At 49.4% G+C, this 20,915-nt stretch overlaps 2 protein-coding genes across 2 annotated transcripts in view; one reads left to right on the top strand and one right to left on the bottom strand.

Annotated features, from left to right (window-relative positions):
• The window catches only part of SLC47A2 (solute carrier family 47 member 2), a 30,638-nt gene extending 21,599 nt beyond the window's left edge, over nt 1–9,039 (bottom strand). Inside the window, exons 1-8 of the mRNA XM_004621592.2 lie at nt 8,085–9,039; nt 7,443–7,544; nt 7,220–7,288; nt 6,578–6,726; nt 3,468–3,510; nt 1,117–1,161; nt 889–986; nt 444–541 (exon numbers count right to left, since the gene is read on the bottom strand). Of these exons, the coding sequence (XP_004621649.2) occupies nt 444–541; nt 889–986; nt 1,117–1,161; nt 3,468–3,510; nt 6,578–6,726; nt 7,220–7,288; nt 7,443–7,544; nt 8,085–8,207 (727 nt within the window). The 5' untranslated portion in view covers nt 8,208–9,039. The remainder of the gene's footprint in view (nt 1–443; nt 542–888; nt 987–1,116; nt 1,162–3,467; nt 3,511–6,577; nt 6,727–7,219; nt 7,289–7,442; nt 7,545–8,084) is intronic.
• Nucleotides 1–19,124, top strand: part of ALDH3A2 (aldehyde dehydrogenase 3 family member A2) — a 70,306-nt gene extending 51,182 nt beyond the window's left edge. The window contains exon 11 of the mRNA XM_055138496.1: nt 17,764–19,124. Within this exon, the coding sequence (XP_054994471.1) occupies nt 17,764–17,838 (75 nt within the window). The 3' untranslated portion in view covers nt 17,839–19,124. The remainder of the gene's footprint in view (nt 1–17,763) is intronic.
• Nucleotides 19,125–20,915: the final 1,791 nt, after the last annotated feature.

Genomic DNA, 20,915 nt, shown 5'->3' with positions numbered 1-20,915 from the left:
GGCGGGGGGGGGGCAGCATAAGGCCGAGCCTGCCATGTCTGCACGTCCAGGGGCTGAGGAGAGGGCAGTCATACAGGACTCTACGACCCCTGAAATGAGACCCGGGGCAGAGCACGGCTCCTCCAAGTGCTGGGAAGAGGAGGCCAAGGTCTCCGGAGTCAGCTCAGGAGGGCCAAAGTCTCAGAACCTGAGGTTTGGGATCAGGCAGGCACAGGTTTCAGCCCAGCCCTCCCTGCCCCCAGCATGATTTCTGTCATTTGGGGACAAACTATTCCGTTTCTCTCTGCCTCAATTTCCTTGTGAATTGGGAACCTCAGGCCTCCTGGTGGGGCTGAGACAAGATCAAAGGCAAAGGAAGGGCAGGGAAGGGAGGCTGGGCAGGCTCCTCAGAGGGGGCTGCAGTGCCCCCCTCCCCCCTCCCCCCACAGGCTGGCCCTTTGCACCTGCCCACGTTTCCAGATACAGCTTCTTCAGCACAATGTAGAGGAAGAGGAAGATCACCTGCACAAACTGGGAGATGGTGTTGGCATAGGCAGAGCCCCTGGAGAGAGGAGAGAGCAGCATGGGGCCAGCAGGGGCACTGGCACCGCCCAGCCCACACCCACGTCCCAAATCAGACCACCCCCGCCTCAAACCAGAGGCCACCCTGACATGTGCCCAGTCTGGGACTCTCCTGGAGGGCAGAGATAAGGACAGTCCCCAGAGCCAAAGGACCGGTAGCCCTCTCTCCCCATGTCTCCGTGGCCCCCCACTTCCGATGGCTTGGGCAGCTGCAGAGTCCTTGTCATGGGTGAGTCAAGGCCAGCAATGACCTTGGTTGTGCTAAGGGGACAGTGGTCTTGGCTCGCCCCTCTCAGAGTCGCCCCTCTGCCACGGCCCTCTGCTCACCTGACCCCCAGACTCAGCATGGAAACCAAGACGTAGTTGGCCAAGCCGTTCACAATGTTGCCCGTGATGCTGCTGAGGACCTGGGGCCAGACGATGCCCTGAAACAAGCAGACGCAACCTTGCTCCAGGGCACAGCAGGTTGAGGTGGGCTGCGGCTCGTGGAGCTGCCGACCACTGGAACAGAGTGTGCACAGGGGTAGTGAGCCCCCTCTAGTCAGGAACCCATACCTGATTTTGCAAATATTTTGCCAGCAGGCCATAAAGAAAAATTGCCTGTGGGAGAAAAACAAGCAAACAAAATCACATGACACACCGCAGTGAAAATACACAAAACACCAGTTAAACATGGATAGACACTCCTTAGCCGCCTGCATTCGTTCAAGTAGTAACTTCTGCCCAGCATGTCAGGGACCCCCTGGTGAGCTGAGCCTGCACCTGCCTCTCTCAACTCTCCCTTAGCACCCCCTTCTCTTCTGTGGAGCACTGTGTTGGGGCTACACCACAGAGCTCAAGTATTGCCTCTGCCTGTATGAGCTGTGTGACTTGGGGAAAATTATTTAGCCTCTCTGGGCTTCAGTTTTCTAATCTATGTAATAAGTGCCCATATGTCAACAAGGCTGAGTATCACAGGCAGGAGACCCTTGATGCCCCCTCAAATCCACTGTAGTACAGCTGAAGGTAGCCTCTATAAAATATAATAAAAGAGGGCAGGGAGGTAGCTCAGGGGCCAGAGGTACTCTTGGCCATTCTGGGGTCCTTTGTATGCATAAGGACTTAATTTTGATCCACAGAATGGCCAGGAAGGGTCCCAGAAACCCACAAGTACTGCTTAGAAGTGCATATAATGATGTGTGTATATTTAATATTTGCATATACAAATGCAATCAAAGTTAATGTTTTACTATTGCAGTGTGTTTGCAAAACAGCATTTGATATATCCAGCATTCCAAGCTTGAGGGAAGCATGAAGTGTGTTTCCTTAGGCTTTATTGTTATTTTGGTACTGTTCTATTGGCAGTTAAGCTGTATCACACTGTCATGGGTGGGATGTGCTTTATTTGATAAAGGAGTTGCCATGTCGGACTCTTTCTTATTTTTTTATTTTATTGAATCACTGTTCAATAAATTTTTTTATTATTGAATTTTTAAAAATTTTATTGAATCACTGTTCAAAAAAAGACAGTTACAAGCTTTCATGTTTGGGCTACAATCACACAATGATCATACACCCGTCCTTCCACCAGTGCACATTCCCCACCACCGATATCTCCGGTATACCCCCCTCTTTCCACCCTCCCCCTGCCTCCATGGCAGATGATATTCCCCATACTCTCTCTCTACTTTTGGGCATATGGCTTGCAACACAGACACTGAGAGGCCATCATGTTTGGTCCATCATCTACTTTCGGCACACATCTTTCATCCTGACTGATTCCTCTAGCCATCATTTTCTTAGTGATCCCTTCTCTATTCCATCTGCCTTCTCCCCTCCGCTCAGGAAGCAGTCTTCCAGCTATGGGATAATCCTCCTGGCCCTTGTATCTACTGTCCCTGGGTGTCAGCCTCAGGTGATGTTACTCTATACTCCACAAATGACAGGGACAGATGTAGAAGGACCACACTCATTTGTGTTGGACTCTTTCAAGGGTGGCTTTCCCTCACCCTGGCTCATGGTCCTGTTGGATAGGCTATCATCACTTTGGTTTGAAAAACCAAAGTAGTGACCTTAGCAAGGAGAAAGATCTAACTTTCCATTGGATTTACAAGATCCGGAAGAAATTTGGAGCTGGTTCTCCCACAAAGCGGTAATGGCCCCAAGTCTTAGATAGGCCAGTGTGGGTGGGCCTCTCCCTCCAGGACAGTGGAGGAAGGCCTGTTCCCGCCCAGCAGCCCTGCAGCAATGTGTCAGGAGGACAGAGCAGGCAGAGGAGGGGCTCACACCGGCTGGCAACCTTCCTTAACCGGACATGATGGAAAGTGACAGAGTCCTAGCAAGAGACTGATGGCATTTGTAAGGGAAAATGCTAGTCACAGTATAAATCATGCTCACTGGCTCCATTTTAAGCTATGTGTGTATGTGAATACATGTATTCAGGGATGGAAACTGTCCTGGAGAGAAATACCACCCTATGTTCTCTCTGGGTGACGGGATTAAGGATATTTGAATCATTCTCCCTGCACTTTCTGCATTTTAACCCATAAACCATTTTTTTTTTTTGCTTTTTGGGTCACACCTGGCGATACACAGGGGAACTGCTGGCTCTGCATTCAGGAATTACTTCTGGCGGTGCTCAGGGGACCATATGGGATGCTGGGATTCGAACCCGGGTTGGCCGCGTGCAAGGCAAACACCCTACCCGCTATGCTATTGCTCTAGCCCCCATAAACCATTTTTCAAATGAGAAAAATATGTTCTGTTACTCTCTAGACACTTGCCCATCCCAATGGGTGTGACAGTGTCCCCTCTGCTGGCTCTTGCACCATGGCACAGCTTCCCTATTTGGGGATGTGAGACAGCAAAAGCCAGAATTTTGGGGAATTAAGTTCACTTCACCCAAGCTCAGCAGAGAGGGCACTTACCGGAAGTGCAGGGATGAAGATCAGCACGTACTCCTGGCTCAACCTGCAAGACAGCCGGGTGCTCTGAGTTGGCCATGCTGGAGCCTTGGAGATGAGGCAACCAAGGCCCCTCAAGTTTGAAGTGCAGCTTTACTGGGCATAGTAGACCTTGCACAGGACAAGAGAAACCTGAGCCAGGGGTGCTGCAAACAGATGCTAGGGAAGTACCAGCAGCAGGAGCTCAAGAAGCTGGTTGGGATTTAGTTACCCTGTCCCTAGGCATTTACTCTAAAGTACAAAATCTATTTATCCAAAAATACAAAATCATTAATTCAATGAAATCCTCATATGTTCACTATAGTGCTTTTTTATAATAGTCAATACTTGGAAACAACCTGTGTGGCCTTGGACAGGTGAGTAGATGAAGATGTGGTGAAATCTCACTCAACATAAAAGATGATGACAGGGGTCAGCAGAAGATGCAACAGTCTGGATCACATGTTTGACATGCTGGGGACTCAGGTTCAAACCCATGCCACATGGTTCCTTGAGCACACCAGAAATAATGACCTTGCACTAAGCTAGGAGAACTCCTGAGGACCACTTGGTGTGACTCACAAAATCAAGCACCAGGGCTGGAGCGATAGCACAGTGGGTAGGGCGTTGTTTGCCTTGCATGTGGCTGACCCGGGTTCAATTGCCAGAATCCCATATGGTCCCCCAAGCACCTCCAGGAGTGATTCCTGAGTGCAGAGCCAGGAGTAAGAGTAACCCCTGTGCATAGCCAGGTGTGACCCCCCCCCAAAAAAAAAAACAACTCAAGCACCAAAAAAAATAATAATAAAAATTACATCCTGCTGTTTGCAATAATACAGATGGACCTTAAAGGGCTTTATGCTAAGTGGAATAGTCAGATGGGTAAAGAGAAACACCTATGATTTCACTCACAGTTCAATGGAAATATTAAATAAATGAATGAACTAAATAAAATTAAAAATATCTTTTAGGCTCAAAGACCAATAGTGGTCACCAGAAGAGCTGGGAAAAGATGTGTTAATTGGGCAAAAGGGGCCAGTCATGGTCTGGGCATGTGACTTGCATGGATGAGTAAGTCGTGGGTTGTTCTGCATGGATGAGCCCCTGGGTTCAATCCCAGCCATACAAAAGAGAGCTCAGTAGTGCAGTGAAGGCTAGATTTGGACTTAAAGTGAGAACTTCCTATTGTGTATGTACAGATTGGCATGGGGGTGAGGAGACACCCAGTGCTCAGGAATCTGGCTCTTCACTTGGGATCTCTCCTGGCAGTTCTCAGGGACTATATGTGGTGCAGAGATCAAAACTGGGTCTACCACATGCAGACAAGTGCCCTACCCACTGTGCTACCCCTCCATGTTGGCTTTGAATGATGTACACTTGGAATTTATATAATGTTAAAAATTAAACAATGTTAGTGGATCAACATGGAAAGTATCATGTTGAGTGAAATGAGTCAGAAAGAAAGAGACAGACATAGAAAGATTGCACTCATATGTGGAATATAATGTAACTGAGAAGTACAAGTTGGCAACGATGCAACTTCTGGCAGATATCTCTCTGGACTTAGTTACTAAAATACTAAATTACAGAAACCCAAAACTGAGAGGCCGCTAAGTGTGGTCACTCGACCTCACACTTCTTCATCCTCAGCAATGGAAAACAAATTACCTAATGCTTCCTTTTCAGCAGGTCTGACTTTAGGGGAGAGACTCTCCAAACAATAATAGTGAGTTTTGTTGAAATATTGTATGCAATCAAAGTGAAAGTAAAGTGAAATTTATTAGTTACACAGGCGGGGGGGGGCTTAGGGTGGGGGGGCTAGGGGCGTGGGGGTGTTTGGGGTGTGAGGGGGCGGGGTGGAGCTATACTGGGATTCTTGGTGGTGGAATATGAGCACTGGTGAAGGGATGGGTATTCGAGCATTGTATAACTGAGATTTAAACCTGAAAACTTTGTAACTTTGTAACTTTCCACAATAAAAAAAATAAATAAATAAATAAAAAAAAAAAAAAGAAAAAAAAAATAAAAAAAATAAAAATTCAATTTCTTTATAAAAAAAAAAAAAAAAAAAATTAAACAATGTTATCACAATGAAAAAAATAAGTTCAAAGAAGCTGCTTGGAAGGTATCTAACCAGTTTGGGACTCTTGACTAGAGAACTTAAATTCTGCGTAACATGCAGTTTGTGTCGGGATAGTGCAGGGGTCAGGCTCTTGCCTTGCTTGCAGCCAATCTGGGTTTGGTCCCTGACATGGCATATGGTCCCCCAAGCCCTGCAGGAGTAATCCCTGAGCATAGAGAGCAGAGTAAGCCCTGAGCACTGCCAGGTGTCACCCACAAACAAAACAAAACAGAAAAAAAGAAAGAAAGAACCAAGTGAAATATATAATATAGAAAAATTAACCAGTTGTCCTATTGAAAAGGCATTTCTAAATATACTATTAAACTTAATTTATCAGAAATTTAATCCCTTTTCTTTCTCTTTCTGGAATGTGACCTATGTACCTATGACGTAGCTATGAAACCCGGCCCCGTGAGGCAAAGGCCAATCAAATGCAGATCCGCTCTCCTCCTAGCGAGGAAGCGGGCCTGGGTCTGCCCCTTGCTGGTTACCTTGTGACCCAGCGAAGAAAGATCTGATAGGTGACTTTTTTTTTAGTTAAAAAAATTTTTTTTCATAAAGCTGTTCACAATAATTGATTATATTCAGTATCTCAACACCAATCCCACCACCATTATGCCTTCAAACCACCATTATTTCAAAGTTTCCCACCACCACTCACACCTGCCCCACAGGCAGATGCAGGATAATTTATTTTGTATTGCTTGTTATGACTAGTATAAGATGTCTGTAAGAGTCGATCTCACAGTGATTTTTGCTGTTGATTTTTGAGTCACACTTGAGAGTGCTCAGGTGCTCAAGGTTTACACCTGTCTCTGTACTCAGCACTCCTGGTGGGCCTCAGGGGACCATATGTGGTGACAGGAACTGAACCCGCGTCCACTGCATGCAAGACAAGCTCCCTACCACTGTTCCACTGCTCCAGCCTGGGGAGAGCCTCCCTCCCTCACTTCTCAGGGGGACTCAGAGGTACCTGGACACACCCGGGTCCTGCCTGAAGAGGAGCAGGATCTGCTCGGTGTTGATGAAGAGCCCCCAGCAGGGGAAGCAGCAGAGCAGCAGCATGAGCACCCCCCTCTGCAGGATGATGCCCACAAACTTCTTGTTGGGGCCACCATAACTCTGCAAAACAGCAAGCTGGTCAGGCCCCACGTTGTGCGGTCACTCCCCACTCCTGTGCCCAGCACCTTCCCTCTGCTGCTGGGGAGTCCAGCCAGAGGCCCACCCCGCAACTGTGAGTCAGCCTTCCGGAACACCTTACAGAAACAGCTCTTCTCTGTCCCAGCTGTGACCAGCCAGTTCCCAGGTCCACCATCCCACTGGCCAAGTGACGGTCACCCCACACACAACTCCCTGTCCCTGAAGATGAGCCCCTCTTGGGCTGCAGACCCCAAGAATGAGAAGTCCATGAATGTGCTCTTTCTGACACTATGGCCTGTGTGGCACCCCCAAAGTACTGCAGGGGAGTCTGGCTTCTAACAGCACAGCACCGATTCTTCACTGGCTGAGCCCCAAAACCCATTTAGCAGGCTCCCACACCCCAGGCAGGGCCAGAGCAGGCAGCAGCTGGTGAAGGGCGTTGTCCTGCCATGCCGGAAGTCCAAGACCCACCTACCTGGGACATCAAGGTGTCACAGGCTGAGGCAAAGCCGAACCCCACAGACACCCCACAGACATTGACGAACTGGATAGGAGAGAGAAGACAGAAGTGAGGAAACATGGCGCTGTCAACAGCTCCTCTGAGGGGACCCTCACTCCAGGTGCTGCTGGTCCACCATTCTAGTGCTATGATGCCACCCTCATGTCAGGATCTCCCTGCACAGGTGCCAGGAACTCACAGCCACGGAGAGGGTCACCGAGGCCAGCTCCACAGTCCCCAGGCGCCCGCAGAACACTGAGCTCACCACGAAGATCATGAAGTTCAGCACCTGGAACAGGAACTGGGGGCGGAGGGTCACCACACCGGGCCCCCAGAGGATGGCCTCGTTCTGCCTGACCTCTGGCCCAGCCCGCGGGGCAGAGACACGGGAGAAACCCGGGGGTCAGGTGGCGAGGGTTCAGCCAACCCCAGCTAAAAGCAGAACCCACGCCCCCAAGCCCCGCCCGCTCCTCCTGTGCTAGCTATGTGGGCCACGCTCTGTCCGACTGTCTGTCCATCCTGACTGCGGCCCGGGGAGCACAGACGGCACAAGAGTCCTGAGCTGTTCCCCCCGGGGAAGTGAGCAGGGCAGAGGCTTCCTGCCAGGACCCTGGGGACGCTCACCTCAGCAGGCCTCCTTGTCACGGCTCTTTCCCAGCCCCCCGCCCTCTGAGCAAGGCTGCCACTGGCCGGGCAAACCCCAGCCTCACCCCAGCACTGTCCACAGCTGCCCTCTCTGTCCACTACTCAGGCAGTTGCCCCGGTTCTGTGGGTGCTGTAGCCCCCCCTCGTGCCCCCGTGCTGTGTCTGAGCAGTGACAGACCCCACCCCGCCTCCTTACCAGGGGTCCCGATAGGACAAAGAGTGTCCAGGCCTCAGCCCCAAAGCCGGCAGGAACCAGCCTCCGCAGAGCAGGGCAGCAGCCCCTTTGGCGCTGGGGGGCCCTGTCCTGGAGGCCGTCCATTCTACCCAGCTGTGGCCACTGTAAACCCTGCTCTCCTACAGCCCAGGGCACCCCGCAGCCTGGCTAATGTGTAAGGGGGGCGGGCCTACAGCTTAGAGGTGCTGCCTTGGGGCCCTCAACCTGGTCTCAGCCCACAGCCGCTGGCACCCCAATTGTGGGCTGAGGCCATGGATGCGCCAAGCCTGCTCTCCCACCAGGCCCACTGCCAAGTCCCTGAGGAGAGGCTTGGGTGCTTCAGAGGGTCTTGGGCAGAAGGGGGTTCCTGCTTCCTCCACTTCACAAGGGAGGGGTGGCAAAGGGGCTGTGGAAGGAAGGAGGATGCTTGGAAGAGCCCCTGAACCTGCCCTCTGCCCGCTTTCTCTTTTGGTGGCTTCCTTGATACCCTACTGAGGTCGGTGGCTGCCACCCTCTGATCCCCTCCCACCGTCCCCAGCCCCCCCCACTCATAATTCCCACCTCCCTGAGCCAGGTTGTGGGTTCAGCCCGGGGTGCGGGGTGGGGAGCTTGAGCTAGAGGAGGGGGTCAGCGAGAAGAGCCACAGGCCCTCAAAAGAACACTGGGCCCCCTGTTCCCCAAGTGTGAGATGTGAGTGTCCACCAGGGTCTTACCACACACCCCAAGGTCCCTGGAGGCAGGGAGTCTGGGCATAGGTGCTACAAGTCCCCCACACTCGCTGACTCCCTCCACACACAATCTTTTTTACTTCACTAGGTTTGCGCACAGGGTTGATAAGAGGTCTGCTCTCCCCTCCCTTCTGTCAGTTCCCGTACAATACCCACAGCATGTGGTATCCACAGTGAGGCCCTGGATCTGATCAGCTAAAATAAACTAACAAATACAACAGCTTCTACAATCTGCGCTGCAGTCTGCACTCTGTTTATTTATTCATTTATTTATTTCCCTTTGGTCACACCCAGCAATGCTCAGGGTTACTTCTGGCTCTGCACTCAGGAATTACTCCTGGTGGTGTGTGAGGAACCACTGGGACACTGGGGATTGAACCTGGATCAACTGTATGCAAGACAAACTCCCTACTTGCCCTTTTATCGCTCTGACCCCTTCGATCTGCCTCCTACTAGTACACGCAACTCCCACCAGCAAAGGGGAAAGGAAAGACAGCTTATGACCATCCAAATATTTATCCAAAGGTAGGATATAGATTAATTAAAAGTTGCATTGCTCTAGGAACTGTAGAGATATAGCAGTCTGTAGGGTCCTTGCCTTGCATATGGCTGATACTGATTCCATCCCTGGAACCATATATAGTCTCCCTCGTCCTGCCAGGAATGATCCCTGAGCACAGCCAGGTGTGGCTTTCCCCTTCCCAAAAAGTTACATCACTCTATTTGTGACAAGGTCAATGCTAAGAGTTATAACATCACACCTCCTTTGCTTTGTTCATGTTTTGGTTTGGCTGGTTGGTTGACTGGTTTTTAGTTTGGGAGCTGCTCTTGGGTCAGTGCTCCCAAGGACTCACTCCTGGCTATGCTTTGGGTACCTGAAGTAAACCCAGGCCTTCCACATGCACAGCACAGTTCCTTGTCTTTGAGTCATCTCCTCCCCACTTTCAAGTTCTTACCTTTGGCCGAGTCTCAGCTGGTTTGGCTTCCTCTTCAGAAGTGAAGAATATCTTCCTTCACCAGGAGAACCTGTGCCTCACTGGTGTCCTGTGGAGAGTCTGAACTCCCATGGGGCCTGTGGCTGGGCCTGGCCCAGGCAGTGCCCACTACCTCATTTCCCTCTCTGTGATGAGCACCCTGATCAGAGGCTCTATAGGGTGAGAGTCCGCATGCAGGGGGCATTCACTCACTCCGTGGCACAAGCAGCAGAGCCCACTCTGCCCACTGCCAGTTCATCATTCAGTGGAAGATGAGCGGGTTCTGGGTATCTTCAAAATCCATTCCCAGGGCCGGAGAGCTAGTCAGGGGTTAGGGCACTTGCATGTGGCTGACCCAGTACAATCCATGGCCCCACAAGTAGTCCTCTGATCACCTATAGGGGTCACTCTTGAGCACTTGTATCACTTGTATCACTTGTCATCCTGTTGATCTTCAATTTGCTCGAGTGGGCACCAGTATTGTCTCCATTTGTCCCTGTCATGTGCTAGTGTAGCCCAATGATATCTGCTTGCTCCAGGATCAGGAAGAGCCTCAAATCGTTCATTCAGGGTTTTGACGAAGAAGTCTGACCATCTCGTTGGTGGGCAGCCACACAGTCTTTTGATGTCTCATGAAATCCAGTAAGTAACAGTTCTAGTCCAGCGGTCATCTCTGAATCGCTTTACGTGTCCGGCCCATCTGATTTTTGATGCCTTGGCAAACGAGACAGTGTCCCTGATTCTTGATCACCAACAGAGGTTGGAACTCCAGATTCTTTCTCTCACTTGAGTGAAATGTGATACTCCAAGCATGGCTCTTTCGATTCCTCTTTGGGATACCCGAATAGTGTTCTCATCCTATTTTCGTAGGGTCCAAGTCTCTGAGGCATATGTTAGTGCAGGAAGAACAGTAGAGTCGAAAAGATGTGCCCGAAGCTAGAGTTTCTTTATCCTCTTAACCACTTCTTCAACGCTCTTGAAGGCGTTCTCTTTCTCCTGCGCAGTTCTGGCGCCAAGTCATTCCCATGTTGAGTTCTCGACCCAGGTACACATAGCTGCTACATTCGGAGATGTTCATTCCATTGAGAGAAAATGGAACATCAAAGACTAGTTCATTTTTCATGAACATTGTTTTGGTGAGATTCAGCTGCAGTCCAACCTTTCCACACTCGCGGTCTAAGTCGGCCAGCATTTGTGTGCCGTCTGGCTAATGTTTGGCGCTATCAGAACGAAGCGAAGGTGGGGTAGTTGCTGACCGTCTATCTTCACTCCCATTCCTTCCCATTCCAGTTGTTGCATGATGTTCTTGAGGGTGGCACTGAAGAGTTTCAGTGAAATGGTGTCACCCTGTCAAACCCCTCTCTTTATGTCAATGATCACTTCATCCCTCTCGGAGAGCTCAGCAAGCTACCGAGAGTACCCTGCCCGCACAGCAGAGCCTGACAAGCTACTGGTGGCATATTTGATATGCCAAAAACAGTAGCAACAATGGGCCTCATTTGCCTGACAATGAAAGAGCTCCCAGTACAGCAGCGTTAAGAAGGATGAGCAAGGAGAGGCTGATAAAATCTCAGGGACGAACTAGACTCTTGAGTACAGAGCTAGAAATTGCTCCTGGCACTAGGTGTACACTTACCCTCATTCCCCCCCACCAAAAAAAAACTCCCACAAATATTCCACAGATTGTTTATGATGTGAAATCAATGAGTTCCTAGGTTTCCTTACGAGTGAAGTACTGTCTCCCTCCCTCATGATCTCAGCCTGCAGGTCTGGCTGGGTCAGACCCTGTAAGGAACAAGGGGATGGTTTTCCCCTGGCCTTAGTCTATTGGCCAGTGGAACTGCTTCCTCCAGTATGGGGTCCAAGATCTTCAACCCCCTAACCTCCCCCACACATGGATTCTCAGATGATGCTAACCTTTCCTGCTGAAAACTACTCTTTCACTGTGCTGGTGCTGCAGCTGACAGTCTGCAGATCCTGTCCCCAGCTTTGGTCTCTGTGGACTTTGGCTTAGAAAACTGCCTGAGCCTTGGAGCAGAGCCACAGCTGAACCCTAAGGACATTTCACAGGTGAGAGCACAGACGCGTCAGTGTGTCACTTTACATGCACTTGCCCAACACAAACCAGCTAGAGACGCCAATCAAGCGAAAGGCTGCCAGGAGGTCAGTTAGACCACCAGGAACTGGGCACTTGCAGAAATCAGGGATAAAAAAGGTGGGAGAACAATGGAAGGGGTCGCTCTCCCACTAGAGGGGATGCCCTGACCGCACAGCTTTCTCAGTTTTCTGAACTCAACACTTACTTGACTTGTGCCAAATAAAACTTTATGCTACAAAGCTCATTGCTTTGTGTGGTCTTTTGGATATCGGACCCTCACAAAAACAACTGCTACTTGTGTCATGGCTGTGGACTGCCCAGAACTATCAGGGTGTCCAGGGGGAGGGGGAGGCAGTTTCTCCCCACACCCTGGTATCAGTGGGCCCACATCACCTGCTGCTCGCCCGTGCTGGGAGCTCCCTAGCTGGCGTGCCCGGCTGGCGTGTTTTCTTCTGAGGCTGCGTAGAGCAAGTCTGAATGCTCCTTCACGGGGTCCCCCAGCAGCTAGGGCCTCTCACAGTGCGCTCTGGTCCTACGGCAGTGGTTCTGGAGTGCTGGGGAAGTTGCGTCCATGCTGAGATCGGCCTGGGAATCCCGGGCACTGCCTGCTTGCAGTTAGCGCCCATGTCAGTGTCTCAGCTTCCGCATCTCTGTCCTGTCTCCTGATCCCCCCACCTCCATACCCATCCTGTGGATCTGAGGGCGAGAAGGGCAGAGAGTCTTCTACACTGGTGGGGACACTATGGGCATCTCACAGGGAGGCTCCAAAAGCTACAGGTCTGGGATGGAACAGGGAGACAGGGGAGGGAGTGGAGTCTCTGAGGCACCTCCTGCGCAGGGGTTGAAAGAGGCTTCCACTATCTGACTGATAACCACATAAGAGGCTTCCACTACATGACTGACAGCCATATAAGAAAGAGGCTTTCACTGTATGACTGATACCCATCAGGAACAGCTTTAAAACTATGTATCTCATGGTGACTCAGTGAAAAATAAATAAAAAATAAAAAACAAAGAGGTTTCCACCAAGGAGTCACTCCTAGTGTGCGCTCGGCACTGGTTGGTCAGGCCTGGAAAAGGTGCAGATGCGGTGCTGCGGGGCTGGAATCCAGCTGTCTCCAGCCCACTGCCTGCTGACCTGGGAGCACACATCCCGTCTTGGCCAGGTCTCAAGGAGCCTTTCCTCCCCTGGTCATGCTTCCCCAGCGCCCAGGCCATTGCACTTGCCCTTTGGCCACCCTGAACTTGCACCCAGAGACCAGAGAGACGATGTCTTGGTCTCCTCCCCTCTCACTGCCCCGTGACTGCGAAGCACTGAGTTCTCCGCGGGGAGGCTGAGGACTCTGGCCTCCCCAGCTGCCTGGCCCCATACACCGGCAGGGCAAAGGACAGCTGGGCAGAAGCCAGTGCGCCATCCTCTGTCCAATGCCTGCATTACCCCTGACACCCACCTCTACACTCCAGTCCTGATCAGTCAGGGCCGATGACTACTTCTCTCTGCTTCCACCCCGGCACTCTCCTGCAGCCTTCACCCCTTCCTGCTTTCCTCCTCCCTCTCCACACAGGTCCTTCCCCAGAAAGGAAGGCAGGGACAGTCAGGTCACAGTGAAGGGTCCTGCATAAGAGCCTGCCAAGTGAAAGGGGTCCTGAAAGCCTTGAAAAATGGGCTTTTACAGTCAAGAAAAAGTTTGCAAGAACACGAATACATTGCTCAGTGTCAACGAGAAATGAAGTGTATCCAGCCGTGACAAAATGTGAGAAAGTGCAGCTGAGAGTGCTCGGTGACAGCCCATCTTACTAAAGGCTGCACTTCAGAAAATGGGTGTCTTGAGCGCTTGCTTGGAGCCTCAGCAGGGGCGCACGCTCCTCCTATACTCTCAACAGAGTCTCTCTTCAGGGAAGGCTCTGTCTGCAGCCAATCGTGCAGCTTCGGGAGGGACACACATGGTGTGGCTACAGAGCAGGGAGACAGCTGCCCCGCCAGCCAGATCAGCTGAATCAACCCTGATAATCAATAAGGTGACTGATGTCACAGCCAGATCAATGTCACATCCAACATGAACATTCTGGAAAAGGTAAACTGTGGGCACAGTAAGATCAGTGGTTGTGAGGGGCTAGGAGGAGCAGAATGGATGGGCACAGGAGTGCAGAGGATCTGTTAAGGCAGTGAAACTCCAATTCCTAAGTTTAAAGGTAGACACAGATCATTACAGGCCACTATTCACCTGTCCAGATCCAGAGAAGGGACTCTAAAGTAACTGATGATTTCAGCTGAAAACAAAGTCTCAGCTGGGTATTTCTAGCACTGCAGCATTTGAGCAGCATCATATCCTCCAGTCCTTGTATTGAACTGAGAGCCACGGGTGGGGCCCTGACCTCCTGGACAGCACTAGAGAGCCCCCCCACCAAAGCCTCAGGCAGTTCATCTACTCTAACAAATGCGCCATGTGAATGTACAACTTTAATCATAGGGGAGGTAGGAGCAGAAAGAGTTGACTGGGAAGTAAAATTAAGCTTGTAGTATGGAAATTTCATATGTTTTCTGAGCTGAAGAGATAGTATATGAGATGAGGCACTTTCCTTGGTTCAACTCCCAGTATAACATAAGGCCACAAGCATTGCCAGAACTGACCCTGAGCACAGAGGCAGGAATAGCCCTGAGCACTGCCAGATGTGGCCACCAAACATATACATTTAATTTAAAAATTATTTTCTGGGGGCCCGAGCGATAGCACAGCGGGTAGGGCGTTTGTCTTGCACGCGGCCGACCCGGGTTCGATCCCCGGCATCCCATATGGTCCCCCAAGCACCGCCAGGAGTAATTCCTGAGTGTAAAGCCAGGAGTAACCCCTGAGCATTGCTGGGTTGTGACCCAAAAAGCAAAAAAAAAAAATTATTTTCTGTATTACTTTTTTTATTTTATTGAATCACTGTGAAAAAAAAAATACAAAGCTTTCAGGTTTAAGTCTCAATCATATAATGATTAAGCCCCCATCCCTTCACCAGTGCACATGTTCCACCACCAAGAACCCCAATATGCCCCCCTTCCACCCCCACCACCTGAGTAGCTAATGATCTTCACTTTATTTTCTCTATACTTTGAATACATTCAATATTTCAATAGAGAACTCACTATTATTGTTTGGAATTTCCCCCCAACAATCAGGCCTGCTGAGAAGGCATCATTTAATATTTGTTTTCCATTGCTGAGAATGAAGAGTCTATGTGTTTGCAGGGCCGCAACAGTGGCCACATGGTTTTTGTATTTCTGGTATTTTAGCTCAGTTCACAGTCTAGATGCATTTCTATAAGAAGCAGCTCTGGGTGCCAAAATGGGTTAGAAGACCTCTCGGATCATAGTCTTTAGGAGCAGAAGGTCCGTTTTGCGTGGCCGCTCCAGATCTTATCTGGGCAGAGTGCATGCCGGTAACGCCCCCCCCCCCATCCCATGACCACCTATGAGCCACATCACTGCAAACTCACACCTTTGGGTTGGGAGTCTTAGGAGGTGGCTCTTGCCATGTGGGTGTTGCCGCTGCCACCATCTTCTGTGAAGAAAGACAGGGTATGTAGGGAGCCATTTTACAATCCTGGCTCTTATCTTCAAGTAAGACAGAGCCTGGCTCTTCTCAAACAGGGGCTTACTTAAAATTCCTGTAACAAGGATGCCATTGCTGACCCTGCTGACCTTACTGTTCCGCCATTATTTACACTAGCCGATACCCGTGCCTGACATGATAAATGAACATGTCATGATTTGTGATTGACTACTGCTTGTACGGGATCCGGGCACACATACCATACCACTGCCTCCCAGCAGGCAAGTATAAATGCTGTAACTGCCAGTGAATAAAGCTCTCTCTCTCTCCTCTTTCTTGTTGCTTTCTGTCTCTGCATCTGTTCATTCGGCTGCGTGCCCTCCTCAGCCCCACAAAGGGTCCTACCTGCTGTACAGGATGGGACCCCTACAAGGGTAGAGAGGGAAAATCCCTCCCCGGGCGGCATAGGGTTGTAGCACAGTTCACAGTCTAGATGCATTTCTGTAAGAAGCTGCTCTGGGTACCAAAATGGGTTAGAAGACCTCTTGGATCATAGTCTTTAGGAGCAGATGGTCCGTTTTGCGCGTGGCAGCTCCGGATCTTATCTCTGTATTACATTTCTTTAAACCTGAGAATATTATAAAAAGTAAAGCCTCGGGCCAGAGAGATAGTATAGTGGGCTTGCCTTGCACAGAACTAACCCATATTCAATTCCTGGCACCATGACTGGTCCCCAGAACCCTCTTGCAGTGATCCTTGAGCAGAGCCAGGAGTAAGCCCCGAGCATAGCCAGATGTGGCATCATCCCCCCACACCCCGCCCCCACCAAATTTAGATCTACTAAGAAATGGTAGGCAGCCAGGGGAAATAGTACAGTAGGTAGTAGGGTAGGTAGGGAGCTTGCCTTGCACACAGTTGGCCCAGAGTTGATCCTGACACCACACATATCCTTTGTGCAAAAACAAAGGGAAGGTAAGGGAAAGGAAGGGACAGGGATTGGTTTCATGTAGAACATTGTGTGTTTAAGGGCCTGGTTTTGATTTCTGGCAATGCATGAGCCCCCAGCATTATGAACTGCAAGTAGCTTAGAACACTGCTGGGTGTAGCCTCCAAACAAAGATAATAACAAGCAACATTTCCTGTTGTCCCCCTCACACAGGCAGTCTAAGAATGCAGGGACAGCACTAGTCATGGTAGTCAAGTGTCCTTCAAGGGACAAAAGGATGAGCAGAGTGTGGTGGATTCATCCACAGACTGTTTTTAGCAACTCATGGACTAAAGTACAGGCATGTGTCACTGGGGCAACTTGGAGGAGGCTGGGTTGAGTTTCCCTCCCACCCCCAAGAAGAATACCACAGCCCCAAACCTCTAGAACCCAAATACAATAATGCTCAAAGTCACTCTCCACAAGGAGGTCAAATGAGTCTCATCTATGAAGGAACCTGCAGAAAAACCCAGGAATGCGGGACCCGTGACTGAGATCTCCAAGTTAGCTTTGAATGGAACTGGGCCTCCACCCCCCAGATCCCCAGTTTTCCAGTAGCTTGGCAGTGTCACCCACAAACTGCTCCTGGTGCCATATAATCTCATCAACGGCCAAGATCCAGAAACTATGAAATAGAGCTCCTGGAAGAGACCACCACAGGGACCTTTTATGCTATAGCCCACTGATGTATAAAAAGTAGTACACATTTATTTGGTTTTAACATACATGCCTGTAATGTCTTATAAGGGTTTAAATGGTGCCAGGGTAAAATACAACAATCTTCACACACTTTCCTCATACGGTGGTGGGATGGATGGTGCTGGATTGGTATTTGAATATTATCTGTAATGAACTATTGTGAACAACTTTATAAAAATAAAATATATATAAATAATAAAGTACAGGTATGTGATGGGAGGACATGTTTTTGGAGGGTGGCTCCCATGCAGGGGTTGGGGACGTGGGGCCACTCCTAGAGTCAGTCCAAAGGTGTGGGCTGACAATTTGGCGCTCAGGTCCAATTGTTGTTGCAGCAGGGATATAGCTGAGTGATGAAGTACTTGCTCTGCATGTGTGAGGCCCCAGGTTCAATTCATGGCACAGGTGAGACATTATTCAGGGGCTGGATACTTGGTTCAGTGGCAAAGGGAATTACACATGCCTTGCATGCACGAGACCTGGGTTCAGTCCCCTGCACTACAATCAGAAAGGGGGTTGAGGGATGCAGCGCAGTGACAGAGCACTTATGATGCATTTTGAGAACTGAGTTTGAACCTCAGCACCAAATGTAAAAAAAGGTGGTTTTTTTTTTGTTTGTTTTGTTTTTTTTTTTGCAGTGGTACAGATCTTCTTATGACAGCAGTGGGGATCAGGGGCCACAAAAGCTACCTGAACTGGTGCTTGGCAGGTGAAGAAGGAGCACCACCATCTGGTTCCTCTAGCTGTTAAAGGGAGGTGACACTGGGGATCTGAGCAGGAATGGGCCACAGAAAGCTGCAGGGGCTGGGGCAGGGAGTTCATGACCCCACTCCAGCCTGAAAGAAATGAGGGTTTTGACATCTCACTCAGCTGGAAGGGGAGCTCTTCCTTGGCCTCATCATGAGTACCAGAGGGTAAAGGCTTGTGATTTATGAGAAAGTATAACTAAAGAAAAGGAAGATCTACAATGGGGATGTCTGGACTTCAAGGACACAAAGATGTGCCAAACTCACAAATGAGTCTCAGGGCCAAGCAGCTCGCTGCAAGCATCTCTCCAGCCATGTGCAAGTCTGATTTCATTGAGACACCTCAGATGGGAGCAGGTGTCCTCTCTCTCCACCTGCCCAGATGCATTCCGGCAGCTGCAAAGCTCCAGAAACCAACCGCTGCCACCCTCAAGGCAGATCTTCACAGGCTTGTCCTGGCCACGCCCCCTAACCCACCCCATGCTAGAGAATAAACCCATTGAAAAACCTAGGTATGCGGGACCAATGACTGAAAATGCCAGGCCTTATAGGGTTGGGACATCTCTGTCCCTTCCCATCTTCCTGCCCTCCCGGGGTCCTGGCTGTCACTCCCACGAACTGCCTCCGGGTGCCATCTAAGCGCATTAACGACCATGATCCAGAGGCTCACAAATGAATCTCAGAACCGAGCAGCTTGCTGTAGAGATGGCTCTAGACCCCAGTTATTTAAATTTTTAGAATCCCAGGGGTGCGCAGCTGCAAAGCAGTCATGTGATATCTCATACTACTTTTTGTTCTTTTGCTTTTTCTTGAATCACTATAGACATTTTATACTACTCGTAACAGGCAATACAAAATAAATTATCTAGCAGGCTTGATGGTGGTGGGAAACTTCGAAATAATGGTGGTGGGAAGGTGTAATGGTGGTGTGATTGGTATATGAAATGCAATCAATTCTTGCAAACAACTTTATAAAAATAAAATAAATAAATAAATAAATAAAAAATCAAATATGTGCCATGAAATTAGAAGCAGTGAGTCCTGCCTCAGAAACCAAAATGGTCTTGTCAGGTGTAGGATGACATTACTTTGTCCTTTCCCTCCTTGCCACAAGTAGCTTGTCCCGGTTTTACCCAGAGTTTAGGCTTACCCCAGTCTCACCCATCAAGGTGTTCCCGAATCTCTCCCATCCCTTTGTTTAGCTATCATCACTTCTCCATGTTCTCTTCCCCAAAACAGTTAATCCGCGGCTTTCCCTTAATCTGACTGCTAATTTGCAAGGTCAGACCTTCCTAGGATACTGAATTTATATTATATAAGTTAATATTGCCTTTCTCTTCTTCTTGTGCCTTTTGAATAATTTACTTTAAAGCTATGACTGTTTTGTATAGACACAAGAAGACAATATTATGTTTTTATAACTTGGGAATTAATTGGCCTCGAATATTCCCTCCCGGGCCTCTACTTTCTCCACTTAAGCCTCAGTTGCCCTCAGTTCCTAGCACCCCAAAGTAGGGTCCCCGACGTGGGACAGGAAGGATCCAGGGCAAGCGGTGAGTTATGTGCTACCCTGGCATCGAGATGGGCCTGGCCAAAGTGCCTAATTCTTAACTATAAGTTAAGAGCTTGATCATAGACAAATGCTGTCATGATCCAATAGTAATTATGAGACTGGGACCCTGCCAGGGATAGGAAAGACTGATCTGGCCTGAGCACTGTAGTCTGAGATTGAGATGGCCCCAGGAGAGCAATTCTATAAGCTTTAATGCATCTCTTATTGTGTCCATACAAAATAATTAATATTATGAATTCTTATATGTTTGCTGGCTGAGGAGAAGAGAAACACATTCATGGGACTCTGCCCTTGGGTGGATCCTCTTGCTGAAAGAGAATTAAGTCCTAGGAGAAGCATCCCCTAAGGGAAAGGAACCTTACCCTATTGATGGTGACCACACCTACGTGTATGCCCCAACCCCCTGATGCTGTGGAGATTTAACTAGGCTGTGAGAGTGGGTTGGGGGGCCAGATCCACGAGCCAGATCCACGGGGCAGATCCACGGGGAGAAATCCAGGAGAGCGGGAGAGAAGCGGAGGGAGAGAATGAAATAAACGGATCGAGCAACCAGTTTGGCCTTCTTCCTTCTTCCTTCCGTCGCCTGCCCTCGACCGACGGCACACACAGCGGTTCTGGGGCACCGGATGCGGGCGGTGAGACAGAGCCGCCCGGAGAGCCCGCGAGTGCTCGCGCCCCTCGGCGTGCTTTAGTCTTTTACAGTCAGGAGCACAGGGCACTGTCTGCCTGTTTTGTGATTTTTGCCCGACTATGACATATAGATTAAAACTAATGTTAAGAACTTTGTAGTAGGGGCCTGAGACAGAACAGTGTGAAGGGCACTTGTCTTACACGTGGCCAACTCATGTGCTCCCCACAATCTATATGGTCCCCTGTACTTGCCAGGAGTGATTCCTGAGCACAGAGCCAGGAGTAGCCCTGAGCACTGATGAGTGTGATCCCCAGACAACTCAACGTTTCTTTCCTAAAATTCAATTCTCAAACTTTTGCACATTTCTTTCATAGTCAGGTTCTGTGATATAATGTTTTTTCATCTAATTTTACATACAGCCAGTTTTAAGAGAAAATTTCTTCATTTCCCCTTTATAAAAATATCTGTATTCATTACTTTTCTTGCTCAGAACATACAACTATACTTTATGTGGGGGAGGGGTGCTCAAGTGCTATTCTGAATTCAGGTTGGGGTTTGTTCCCGGCAGTGCTCAGGTGATTATAAGGTGCTGAGAAGAGACCCCAGCCTCCCATGTGCCAAGCCTGTGTTCCAGGCCTTGGAACTAGCTCTTCAGCCCTGAATCTATATTCTTTATGTTTTAAAAGTCAATTAAGTCAAATTTAAAATTTTAGTAAAATAATTTAGATGTTAAGCAGTACAACTTGATTTTCCATTGAGGTTTGGAAAATAATTTAAGATATACCTTTAAAATAGTTCTATAAACTTTCAATAAAACTTAAGGCAGTGATTTCAGCTTTA

This window comes from Sorex araneus, chromosome 5 (assembly GCF_027595985.1).
Source record: "Sorex araneus isolate mSorAra2 chromosome 5, mSorAra2.pri, whole genome shotgun sequence".
In the NCBI taxonomy this organism is placed as follows: domain Eukaryota; kingdom Metazoa; phylum Chordata; class Mammalia; order Eulipotyphla; family Soricidae; genus Sorex; species Sorex araneus.
The sequence above is the reverse complement of the archived record's forward strand: the minus strand, read 5'-3'. Positions and strand labels throughout refer to the sequence as shown.